The 12,310-nt window shown below is 41.3% G+C and overlaps 1 protein-coding gene across 1 annotated transcript in view; it reads left to right on the plus strand.

Moving 5' to 3' along the window:
- The window catches only part of ppp1r37 (protein phosphatase 1, regulatory subunit 37), a 42,048-nt gene that overhangs the window by 17,982 nt on the left and 11,756 nt on the right, over positions 1-12,310 (plus strand). Inside the window, exons 2-5 of the mRNA XM_086216258.1 lie at positions 2,396-2,493; positions 7,219-7,264; positions 7,434-7,534; positions 12,055-12,174. Of these exons, the coding sequence (XP_086072384.1) occupies positions 2,396-2,493; positions 7,219-7,264; positions 7,434-7,534; positions 12,055-12,174 (365 nt within the window). The remainder of the gene's footprint in view (positions 1-2,395; positions 2,494-7,218; positions 7,265-7,433; positions 7,535-12,054; positions 12,175-12,310) is intronic.

Genomic DNA, 12,310 nt, shown 5'->3' on the forward strand with positions numbered 1-12,310 from the left:
CCAGTCATCTGACTGAAGCTATCCCCTGCAGTTGTCTGGGATGGCAGCAGGCTGACACACACACACACACACACACACACACACAGAACAATACCTTCTTTTTGCAGCATTAATTAGGGGAGCCCCGAAAGTGCTTACAATGTCTGATCCTCTCTGTCAAGAGAGAACACCTCAAGGCAGACGCTCAATCATGTCACTTAAAAAGAGAGCATTTGTTGCAGTGTTAGATTTCCTGCATATTAAGAATTAGGGCCAATTCAGGCATGTTTAGATGAATATGCCATTCAGCGCTCATTTGGATGCATCTTTTGTTTGTTTTTAATCCTGTAACTGTCAGAACACGACTGTTGCACCGGTTGCACTGGAACCACAACGTCATAAGTGAGTGACCTGCAAGTGAACAGTGGAGCACACCAAATAAATGGGTGTTGGTTAACCTAATGATTTGACAGCACAAGCTTGAAAGCACTAGCAGTTGAGGTTTTTTTTTCTTATTTATTTCAATTTCGCCACTCCTCTTAAAGCGGAGCTTTTGTACTCATTTCTGGATATTTATAAATTATTTGGACTCCTACAGAATAGCAAGAAAGCTAGCTAGAAAGCTTTGAATATCTTCAGGGTGCTGTGCCTTTCACGGTCTTTCTTCCTGGTATTTTCTGTATCCCACAAAATAATCTATGATACATGCCACTCCTCTTACATGCCTCCCACTGAGCCTACTCTGCTGTGATTGGTCACCTTTCCCGAAGACTTCGAAAGGGTTTGCAAGTCCTGCCAAGCACCCCTTCCCCATTTCAACATTGTAAGAGTTCAGAGTAAAATGGAGAGCATTACTTACAGCCCCTATTGTCAGATTACTGACAAAAAATTGTAAAAAAAAAGCTAGGACAATGTTGAAATGTTATTTACAGCTTGGGCTTCTGACTCATCAACAAAACCACATAATGAAGGAACAGCGCTTTCCTTTACTTTCAGGCTAGCGACTAATCCAGCTTTGCACTGGAACAGGTTATGACAGTCCAATGTGAAATGCTTTTAACAAACAAACATGCGAGTATTTTTCTTTGAAGAAATGCTAAACAAAGTTAACTTTTTCCACACTTGAACAAACATTTTCCCAGAGCCATTGCACGGTGTTAAACTATGAAATGAGCTGCTGAGCTGGGGAAGGGTGGACATAGGGCACTGTGCATGCAGGAAACACGCCCATATATGGGAACCCATTGACATTGTTGGTAAAACACATCTAAAAAAAAAAAGATGTTAACATACAGCATGCAAAGTCAGCTGTAAAAACCCACATGGCTTTTTTCCAAGCCTTACCTTATTATGTGATGCTTTTGCATTTTTTTAGCATTAATATCAGACACTGTAGCAACATTTATAAAGATAAAAAAGCATAATAAATTCCCTTTAAGTTAATACTCCTTTTTAAATCCTTTCCAAACATTCATACCTCAACTGCTCCACAGTGATGCCTTTCTTCATGTAAATACAACAGAATACTGTTGGACAAACAAGCAATGGAAACATGAAGAATTTACAGATCCCTCAGAATGCTCGTCAGTAGGAAACTATATCGCGAGTACAATATAGCAGTGCTTCCTCTAATGATGTTTTTATTCACAGCTGGAAATATAATCAATTCCCCTGATGCCATTTTGACAGTTGACTTTTCCTGGTAGAAACATTAACCTTACCAGGACCTCTTGTCCTCATGGGGACTAAACACCAGTGACTTAATTAGGCAAAACAAATTGAGAACTTGGTGTGTGTGAATATTTTACAAGAACAGACACAGCAGATCAATATGCTGAGTCCCTTGGTACCCTGTTGTCACCTTCTCTCACACTTCTAAATATTCAACACCAACTCATTTAAACACACACCCAAAATGGTGTCAGCTACTGCTTCTGGTTTTGTTGGAAACACTGATTAAGGTTTATGTTGTATTTCCTGTCAAATAAATGACGATGTCAAAGAATATATTTTGACCAGGCTCTTCACCAAACATAATGAGTTCCTCCATGGACTGCTGTGTATCTTTAGCAAAATTTAATTCAGTCCAGTCTTTGTTTTTATGTGATCATCCTGCTGATAATAAACAAAATTGTTATAATAACCAAGAGACACACTTAACCCCCTTGGTTGATAGAATAAGCAAAGAGTATTGGCAGGTATCAGATGATGAACAATTGGCCTTGCAAAAAACAGCAGACGGACAATTGGTATCATGTTGTCAGTCACTTGTGTGTGTGTGTGTGTGTGTGGGCGTGTGGGCGTGCGCGCGCATGCCTGCTTCTCCTACAGTGGGAAAGGCTGACAAAAAAAAATGCTTAGAAAGGAACCTTGATAGAAGCATTCCTTAACATTTACATTTCTTTGTGTTTTTCAGCTCAAAATGTGACAGTGGACGAAATCATCTCTTCCTACAAACAAGCCTGTCAGAAGCTCAACTGTAAAGCTATACCCAAAGTGCTCAAACAGATACAGGTGAGGCACAACATCAACCCAAACTCACAAACACTCAGTGGCGATAAATGGAGACCTATGTCATCTTAAAACGATGGAACATTACGGTCCCAGCTTGCTGAACTCTAGCTTTTTCGTTTCTCTCTCCAATTTTATCTGACCAGTTGGAATTTACAACAGTCCGTGTTATTGCTGACACTGCTGTCATGAAGCCATCAACTGCCACTGTTTAATTGCAAGCGTGTCAGCAGGAGGACATGATGAATGCAGTTCATACTGGCTTCCCAGGCCCTCTGCAGATATGTTCACCTCAGATGACTTGATTTCTCACTGGCGTCCTACCTGCAAACACAAACAATACACATTTTAGTCAGTCATACTGTATGTTCAATCAATTCTTTATTTACCACATGTATATTATATTTACATTTTAAAGTTCTTGTAAGCTGGGCAACTTAAAACTGAAAATGAAAATGTATAACACTTATTCATCGGTCTAGCTGTGACAGTTCTTAGCTACACCATGAAACCAGAAGCAGGAAAAGCAGGTTGAGAACCGTTAGGAAGTCCTTGTCACTCCACTGAAGTGTTTTGATTGTTCCTGTTCGGTGGGTGGAAATTACCCTTCCGCTTAAAATACACTGGCGTGTACATGCTGCATTATGTCAGCGGACTGGGGCAGGCTTTTTTACCTGCTGGAGCAGCTCCGTTAGTGTTGATTGTAGCTGTTAGCCGGCCGTTAAATCAGAATAGTCTTGATTTCATCATTGCCAGTGTTTTTCCTTTGACAATCAGGCTCACTGCCAATTAATTGTTTTAACTGCAGGATCATGGTTACGCATTGATTTGATTTGTTTTAGTGTGAAATGGAACATAACGTCGTGCTGCCTGTACTTTCAGTTAGATAAGCACCCTGGTGTCCAGTGGAGGTGGGCGTTTTTCCTAACAAGGGTGGTTGCTACTCTGAGCAGGCAGAAGGAAGTTTCATTCCTTTTTTCTTTTTTCTTTTTTTCCTGCCTTCCCCTGTGGGTCAGCCAGCGCAGTCATGTGTCCCATAATCCCTCTGTAAAAGCAGTTCTTCAAATCCAGTGGGGGAAGCCTGAAGCCTGTTTTGTGTTTTTTACTTCTCACGATGTTGTGTCTTTTACTACTGTCCACTTATGATCCAAGTAATGCCGTATTAGAAATAATGGTTGAAAGAGTTTCAACCGGACTGAGAGATTTGAGTGGAATTTCTATGTCCTTCTCTCGTAGACCTGAACCTGGAATTGGCTATTTTTAGCGGAAACTTACAAGGTTTCCACTTGTCAAAGAAGTCCCCACAGGCCTGGTCAGCTGAGAGAGAAGTAATGTTAACATCACAGCCACTTGTGGGAATGCACATCAGTCTGCTAAGCTGATGCCGAGGGCTTCATTTAGTCTGGGTACATTTCCACTCGCCTGAGACTTTTGGTTAACATAGGCACCACCCCCCACCCCCCCCCACCCCTGCTTTTTCTTTTCTGCAGTTTATTTAAGTATTCCTCACATTTTTTTGTTACTCATGTTTGCAGTGTGTGGCCTCTCTACCCCCCTCTGCTGAAGTCAGTTGGTCCACTACAGCTCCTTCTCATTTTTGCTTAGTCATCCCTGCAATAACCCACCACATACACAAGCCAGTCAGACCAAATTGTTGGCCTGTGAGAGGGGGTTAGCATGAGGAGTTGGTTACAAACAATTTTTTTCTACTTTCATTTTGAAAGCCTTCTTTATGAAGACCAACAGCACTGTACATGTGGCAGCTTGCCAGCAGCACTACAGGTTATGTGCATATCAAGCCAGTTTATAAGGGTGACTATTTAGCAGCTATATGTTGAATATTTGCTCTGCTGTAACTGCAGCTGGAATTTGTAGACCTAAATGCTTGAAAGCCACGTGTCACATATTTCCAACTGAAAATACCTGAAAGACAATTAGTTTCCCTATTTTGCAATGTCTGGCATGCAGTCAGGGCAAATGCTTACTTTCTCAGAATATTTAGAAACTTGCTTTGTGTAAATCATTGTACATATTGTATGCACTCACATTGACATTTTCACAAACCTCTACCTCTACAGACATGAAATGGTATCCTGCTAATTAGGAAGCCATGCAGAAGTCATGCAGGATGCATCACTTATCAAGGATGGGACCCTCGAGGTTCCTTCTTTCAAGACTGAAAAGTATAAACTGACTAAAACGATCATTTAAAGGTTTCTGTTACTGCAGCTGACAAATGCCACCTTCTTTTTGTACGAATATAATGTCACCACTGATGATTCTTTTGTGCTATCAGTGTGTGTGACGGACATTGTAACCAATCAAAAGTGTCTGCTCCTCGTGCATCAGTCATTGATGTTGATTCAAAAGTGACCCAAGGCCACTCAATATATGCCACAATTCACTGAGTGGTGCAGAGTTTGGCAGAAACTTGAAGAAGTGTGGCAGCTTTTTATTTCCAGAATTTATCCATCCATCCACTCATTTTCTTCCGCTTATTCCTATTAAGGGTCGCGGGGGGGCTGGAGCCCATCCCAGCGGCTATGGACGTGAGGCAGGGTTCACCCTGGACAGGTCACCAGTCCATCACAGGGCCAACACATAGAGACAGACAACCATTCACACTCACATTCATACCTACGGTCAATTTAGAGTATCAATCAGCCTCGTCCCCTCTTGATGTCTTTGGACTGTGGGAGGAAGCTGGAGTACCAGAGAGAACCCACACAGGCACAGGGAGAACATGCAAACTCCACACAGAAAGATCCCGTGCCCGAGCCGGGACTCGAACCCGGAACCTTCTTGCTGTGTGGTGACAGTGCTAACCACTGCACCACTGTGCCACCTTCCAGAATTTATTTATTATTATTGTAATTTGTTTATTTTTTTAAACTATAACTGTAACAAAGCAATCAATCTGTGTGATTTTTGATGAACCAGCTCTTAATTATCCAGTCCACTTTGTGCAGCCAGCAGTGGGGCAGAGCTTCAGGACTCCGCTACCTTGCTTCAGCATGTTGGGAGGGAGCAGCGATGAGGTGGACACAGGTCCAAGGAAAATGACCAAAATGAGACTTAAATTAGAATAGAGAGCAGGCAATTGAAGGTTTGATGGTATCATGTGGTAATGTTCCATTACTTTTAAAAAATTGTACTCAGTGATTATTGAATTGAGGTTTGGAGTCAAATAATTGTAAATAGATTCACATTTGCAGTATCGGTCAGAAACGTCACAATTCGATTTTTATTTTCCCTCCAAATTCTTCAGCCCTAGCAAGCGTACACATTCAGACCAAAACTGGGTGGTTGTTGAGCAAGCCAAAAATATCACCTGACAGTTTGATCAGCACAAAAGGGTTGTGTATGTTCGTCGTTGCCTTGAGATGTCAACACTTGTACCACACATCTATTTCTAGACAGATACACATCAGTCACTTAGTCCAGAAATGCAAACTAGCAGCTTGTGTAGTAGACAAAATAGACACTATATGTGCGGAACATTTGTGGAATACACAGAAGTCCACAACAAAGAGTGTCTTCCGTCTCATTCCTGCCACAGACACGTCTGACCAATAAGTAGCGTGAGCATTCTCACATGGATTGTAATTATGCATTTTGATTCATTTGGCTTTTTTTCCCCTTGTGTGAGAGATACGGTAAAACATTCAAGGTTTAAATAACATCATCTTATTTGAGCAAGAACACGCAAAATACAGGTGTGGAAACTGCCCAAACACTATTATCAGTATCATTTAGGAATTAAAAATAAAAGTGCCTATGTACAGTACATTACTACAGCTTTTGATGAACAACATCAGAAAGGGAATCTCTACGTTGGTCTGATTTACCCAGCACGCCCATAAGACCACTCACACATAGTGCATAACGTACAGTGTGCCTATTTTAGGCTCCAAGAAACTCTCTCAGAGATGCATGAAAATGTCATTTTTCTCTGACAGATGCCTCAGTTAATAGTAGGTGAAGATTGATTTACTGTCTGCTGGGGTTAACAACACTGACACCATCTGGAAGTTGAAGCTCAATTTGTCAGTTAGACCACAAAACATAAAACATAGTAGGAATTACTGTTCAATATTGTTTTGCTTGCTATCACATGGAGTCGTTTTGGTAAATAATTCAGCGAGTTTCACAGCTGTATCAGTTACAACCAGTCCACATTATTTTGTGGTTTGAGTGATGAGCTACTTTTCAGGTGTGACATTTGTTGTGTTGGACCTGTTGAATCATGCTGTAAGCCATGAACTAAACCAGCATCAGTATGTTCAGCCCTACATGGATAAGTGATGGCAGTGTGGCACGAGGGCAGAGGTTGTGGAGTTCATTCTGAATGGGACAGTCAGCCAACTAGCGAGAGGGATTTGCTAGTACATAGTTTCGAGGGCAGCACTCTGAATGTTGTGGATGGACATTTTATCAGGGCTGGAGATGAAATACCTTTAGAACTGTGATGCACTGTGACTACATCGCAGGATAGACCAGATGCCCATGTTGAACGCACAACAGCTGCACGGGTCTCATAGGTTCAACTGGCAAACAAAACCAGATGGTCATGGTGCAACGCGTAAGTTGGAGCAAATCACTTGGATTGTATTCAACTGGAGCCACTACACGGATTTCACTTCCATAGGGGAGTACACAAAGTGTGCTTGAACTATTTTTTCGTTTGTTTCTCATGACGTTGCTTTTTTTGTTTGTTTGTTATTGCAGGAACTGAAAGACCTCACACAGCGAAATGAATGCTTGGATCTAAAAGGTAAGCACCAAAAACCACCTACAGTCACAAACTGACATTGTAGGAATCCCTAGTTCCTTCTTCATGTTAGAATACACACCTCACGTACTGGATCACCTTAAATCTGCACAAGAGCATGTGTTCTGCAGAAAGGTATACTGACCAAAATGTATGTTTGCATTTTTTTCAGGTGAAAAGTTGGACTACAAAGCCTGCGAGTCTCTTGAAGAGATCTTGAAGAGAGTCCAGTTTAAAGTGATAGACCTGGAGCAAACCAACCTCGATGAAGACGTAGGAAGAACTTCCTTTTAAATTCATTCTGTCCTCCTGCCCCTTACTCTTATTTCCCTCTGTTCAGCCTTCAAACCTCTATCATTCATCTCTCGCCCTCTTTCTCATATCATTCACCGTGTTTCACAATTTCTCTCAGCCTTTGGTTGCACTCAGATCCTCTGTTTGAGTCTTGCTTCATTGCCAGGATGTAGAGTATTTGTCATGGGTTTTCTAATTTCTCCAGATGTCCACTTGTGTAAACATGATTAGAGACGTTTAGGCTGCAGACACAGACAGATGGAGACAGTGCTGCAGTGTAGAGGAGAAGAACGTTACCCTGACCTTATCCTGTCACACAGCGCTTCAAATATTCTGTAAACAACAAAGGCTTTAGCCTCTGTAACACACACAGACACAAGCACTGTTTTTAGCCTGAGCTAAACTCACTTTGTGAAAAGGGTCACTTTAATTCCTGCTCATTAATTTGGTTTGAACACACATTTATACTTCAGTATTAATTGGACTTGTAATTTCGTCTCAAATCAACTGCAGCTGACAACCGTGCGTATTACTACCTGACTGGTGAACCCGCTGCGTCAATTACAGGTTTTCAGTTCAGGGTGTAGCTTCAGTATTTAATGTGAAATGGACAGTGTACAAACACAACAAAAACGACCAAATCATTTAGCAGCTAGCAATACAAATGATCAAGAAAAGAAAAATATAAATGTTTACGAGGTATTCCTCAGCATATCTCCTAAAGACACTCAGGCAAAGATTAGATGCTTGAGTTTTAATTTACAGTGAATTTGTTTTACTGCCTGTGTTAGCTTTGACTTGGACTGTTATCCTGTTCAAGCATCTCTCTTTTTTTTTTTTTTCTTCATTTCACATGCTTGGATAACTCCAGCTTCACAAGATTGAGTATAATAATCCCATATGATTCCCCCCCTGGGCAGAAAAACAGAGTAGCTTTACTGAAGGAGTAGATCCCTGCACTTTAAGTGTACAGTTTTCATTTTAACGTATGCTGTCATAAAATATTGATACTCCCATTGCTACACAATACAAAAAAAACAACATTCATGAGCAGCTTTGCTCAATTCGATCAATGCATTTTCATCTAGGAACACTCACCAGCACTTACCATGATTCAAACAAGTCCTTCAGCCAATAGAACAGAGCCCCGGAAATATAAGTGAAGTGGGGAGGTGACGAATGTGAGTCAGTGCCCAAGTCCCAAAAGGCCACATCCTGGTCTGAGACCAGTGTCTAGCCTTGGGCTGCTCAAGACACGAATAGCGTAAGGCAGGATAGAAGAGGAATCAAATGAGGTTGTGAGAAGATGGGTTTATCTTTGAAACTGCTGTGGGAGACACAGATGGTTGGATTTGGCAGAGACATGGATCATTAGCGGTGTCTTGTTGAGAAATAAATGGGAAGATGAAAGGAGAGTAAATAGTTTAGAAATATGTTTTTAAGAATCCTAGGGAGGAGCAAGCCTGTGGTGCACTAACATGGCCTGACCTTCATTGGGTTACATGTGACTCATCTTCCACGACCCTGTAAATAAACACACTGGTGTATATTCATTAATATCTTCCAGTATACACAAAAAAAGGTTGAAAAGGTCAGAAGATGCCATGCAGCAGCCTGTCTTGTTTGGTTACTCTTCATCAACCTCAGGGAAAGATGATGAAATTATACACTTGTTTTTCGTTTTAATTTCGTTCACATACTGCAGCTGAGCACAGGAGCAAATCCATTACCGGCTTTAATGGCTGTGACACACAAAAACATCCTGTCCGAATGTGACACAGTCGCTAGTTTCACTTTTAGAACATGCAAATATGTGTTTATGACGAGATATTTTATGTGACAACATTGAATTTTAAAGGGCAAAGAAGCAGGATCACCAGCCACCCCCTCTATTCCAGAGGTAAATGAAAGCTATGCACCCCCGCAGTGCTACCACAGCTGAAATGAGATGCTGTGACTTCCTACCGCATCACCTGACATTTCATGAGTTTTGGTTCTGCTTTCCACCAGACAGAGTTTTGAGCCCTTTGATTTTAATGCATTAATTTCTACAATCAATTTTATCTCTAGAATATACTGTCACTGACATCACTGGGCAGTTATCCAATTTTTTTTTTGACATGAAGTTCTTAGCAATCAATTTCAGACATATTTCATCCTGCAAGTCATGTTTTCAAGTAAATGAATATTTGATGGTTCCAGCTGATAAATTGAGAGAACATTCTGTTTTTCCTCTCTCTGTTGCTGTAAACAAAACATCTTTGAACAGTTAATCAGATATAAAATATATGAAGAACTTTGCGCTTTTATAAAAATATGGGACATTTTCCCTATTTTCGTGTGTTTCACATATCCAACAAAAAGTAAATTGTTGGTGAATCCAATAGTTTCAGCAAGAATGTTGGACAGAATGAATCCAAATGGAGTTGGTTTCAAAGATGCATTCCAAAGCTCCGGTGCGAGAAGATATTCACTTTAAGCCGAATGAGAGTGGAGATCCAATTATCATTAACGAGCTGGATGTCAACTCTGTTTAAGAACAGAGGCGATGAGGCAACACAGGGGAAGGCTCACCTGAAACATATCCAGCCATGCCATTTGTGTCTTTGAGATGGCAGTGATAAACACTTAAGGCGATGGAAAGAGGCTGTCTGCCCAAGAATGCAGCTCAATATAAATAGCTCAAAGTGGCACAAACTCACAGATGCAACACTTACACATGGCGGAGCATTTTAAAATGCTGCACACTTTTGACAGACAAAATAAATTGTCAGAGAAAACTTAAATCTTGCAAATGATTACTTACTAGTTGCTGTCCCACTCTCTCTCTGACTCGCCCTCTCCTACATTCAGTCCAATTCATTTTGCTTATATCTTGGAGCACCTTCACACCCAGCAGGTGTAGGCAAACCCCATAAACATTTAGAGACCCAACAATTCCTCCTTAAACAATCACTTGGCCACAGTGGCATGAAAATCCAACTAAATATGATTTAAGCTGCACCAGCCCAGTAGCCTAGACATGTCAACTGGTCCTAGCTATTGTGTCTTCGCCTGAGACCCTCATGGATGCAAATCAACTGTGTTGCAACTCCAGCTGATGATCAAAAAAACTAATCCGATTAATCGCATGGTTGTCCATAGTTAACCCACGATTAATCACATATTTTTTATCTGCTCTAAATCTACCTTAAACTGATATTTTTCATTTTTTAATTAACCATATCAACATGGGAGTAGGCAAATAGTTGCTTTCTGCAAATGCAGCATGTCCAGAAGTACAGACAAAACAAAAGATCTTTCATCCATCCATCCATTTTCTCCCTCTTATCCGGTTAAGGGTCGCGGAGGGTGGAGCCTCTCCCAGCGGTTACGGTGAGAGGCGGGGTTCACCCTGGGTAGGTCGCCTTTCCATGGCAGGGCCAACATATAGAGACAACCATTCACACTCACAGCCAAACCTACAGTCAATTTAGAGTATCAATCAGCCTCATTCCCTCTTGATGTCTTTGGACTGTGGGAGGAAGCTGGAGTACCAGAGAGAACCCACGCAGGAACAGGGACAACATGCAGACTCCACACAGAAAGATCCCGTGTCCGAGCCGGTACTCAAACCTGGAACCTTCTTGCTGTGAGGCGACAGTGCTAACCACTGCACCACTGTGCCGCCCCAAAACAAAAGATGCACAGGGTTAAAAAAAAAAATTATAAACTCAAGCCCAACAAATATAATAGTAATGATTACTAGTACTAACTGAAGTACTTGAACTATTAAGCCATTAACACAAAAGGATGACCCTTATGCATTGCATCAAACTGTGATACACAGAATAAATTAAATTAAATAAAAACAATGAATAAAGTGTGTATTACACAGGGGGCAGTGCAATACAGTACAGGACTCAGATGATATTGTGGGGATATTGCGGGTGGTGGATGCCTCCAATGGTCGTGGTTTGTTTTACGCCAGAAGGGAGCGGAAGGCTCTCTGCATCAGCTGTATGCTTCGCAGACAAGTGATACTCGAGACTGCTCGTACTCCGGTGGAAACTAAATTCAGCTTAACAGTGTATGCATATCACTTTTTACCTGTCTGCCATCTGGCAGGGCTTTGAAGTTGAACTTTCCATTTAAAACTGACGTATTCTCTTCCTTGTTAGTCCTACCTTAACGCTCATCTGCTCTCAGGTTTTTTTGTTTTTGTTTTTGTTTACAAGCAGCAACCGGCTGCATCTCGCATGTGTGACGAGTGGTGCGTTTACTTCTGGTTTTCCGCGAACTACGGCATGGTCAAAGGGTCAAAAAGCACCATGCGCATTGATCACGATAAAAAAATTATCAGCGATAAAGGGACGTTGGGTTAACTAGTTAATAACGCGTAACACTTACACCTATAGTTTTAACGTGGTCACTGTACTGAGATTTGTTTGACTTGTTGGACGTGAAATTGGCATGATTGATGTTGTATTTCTCTTTTGTCTTCTATCTTTGTTTGTCAGGGCGCATCGGCTCTGTTTGACATGATCGAGTATTATGAGTCAGCCACGCATCTCAACATCTCCTTCAACAAGCACATTGGCACACGTGGTTGGCAGGCAGCCGCTCACATGATGAGAAAGGTGAGAGATTCTCCATCCCGCTACAGTGGTAAACGTCATCTGAAAGGGGAAAAGAAAAGGAAGAGATTAATGACAAAAGTAACATTGAAATATAAATGCAGTGACCTGCCTTGATCTTGTTTGTTTTTCTTTTTGT

Source organism: Aulostomus chinensis, chromosome 10 (genome assembly GCF_037954235.1).
Source record: "Aulostomus chinensis isolate RoL2024-O1b breed Wild chromosome 10, RoL_Achi_v1.0, whole genome shotgun sequence".
Lineage (NCBI taxonomy): Eukaryota > Metazoa > Chordata > Actinopteri > Syngnathiformes > Aulostomidae > Aulostomus > Aulostomus chinensis.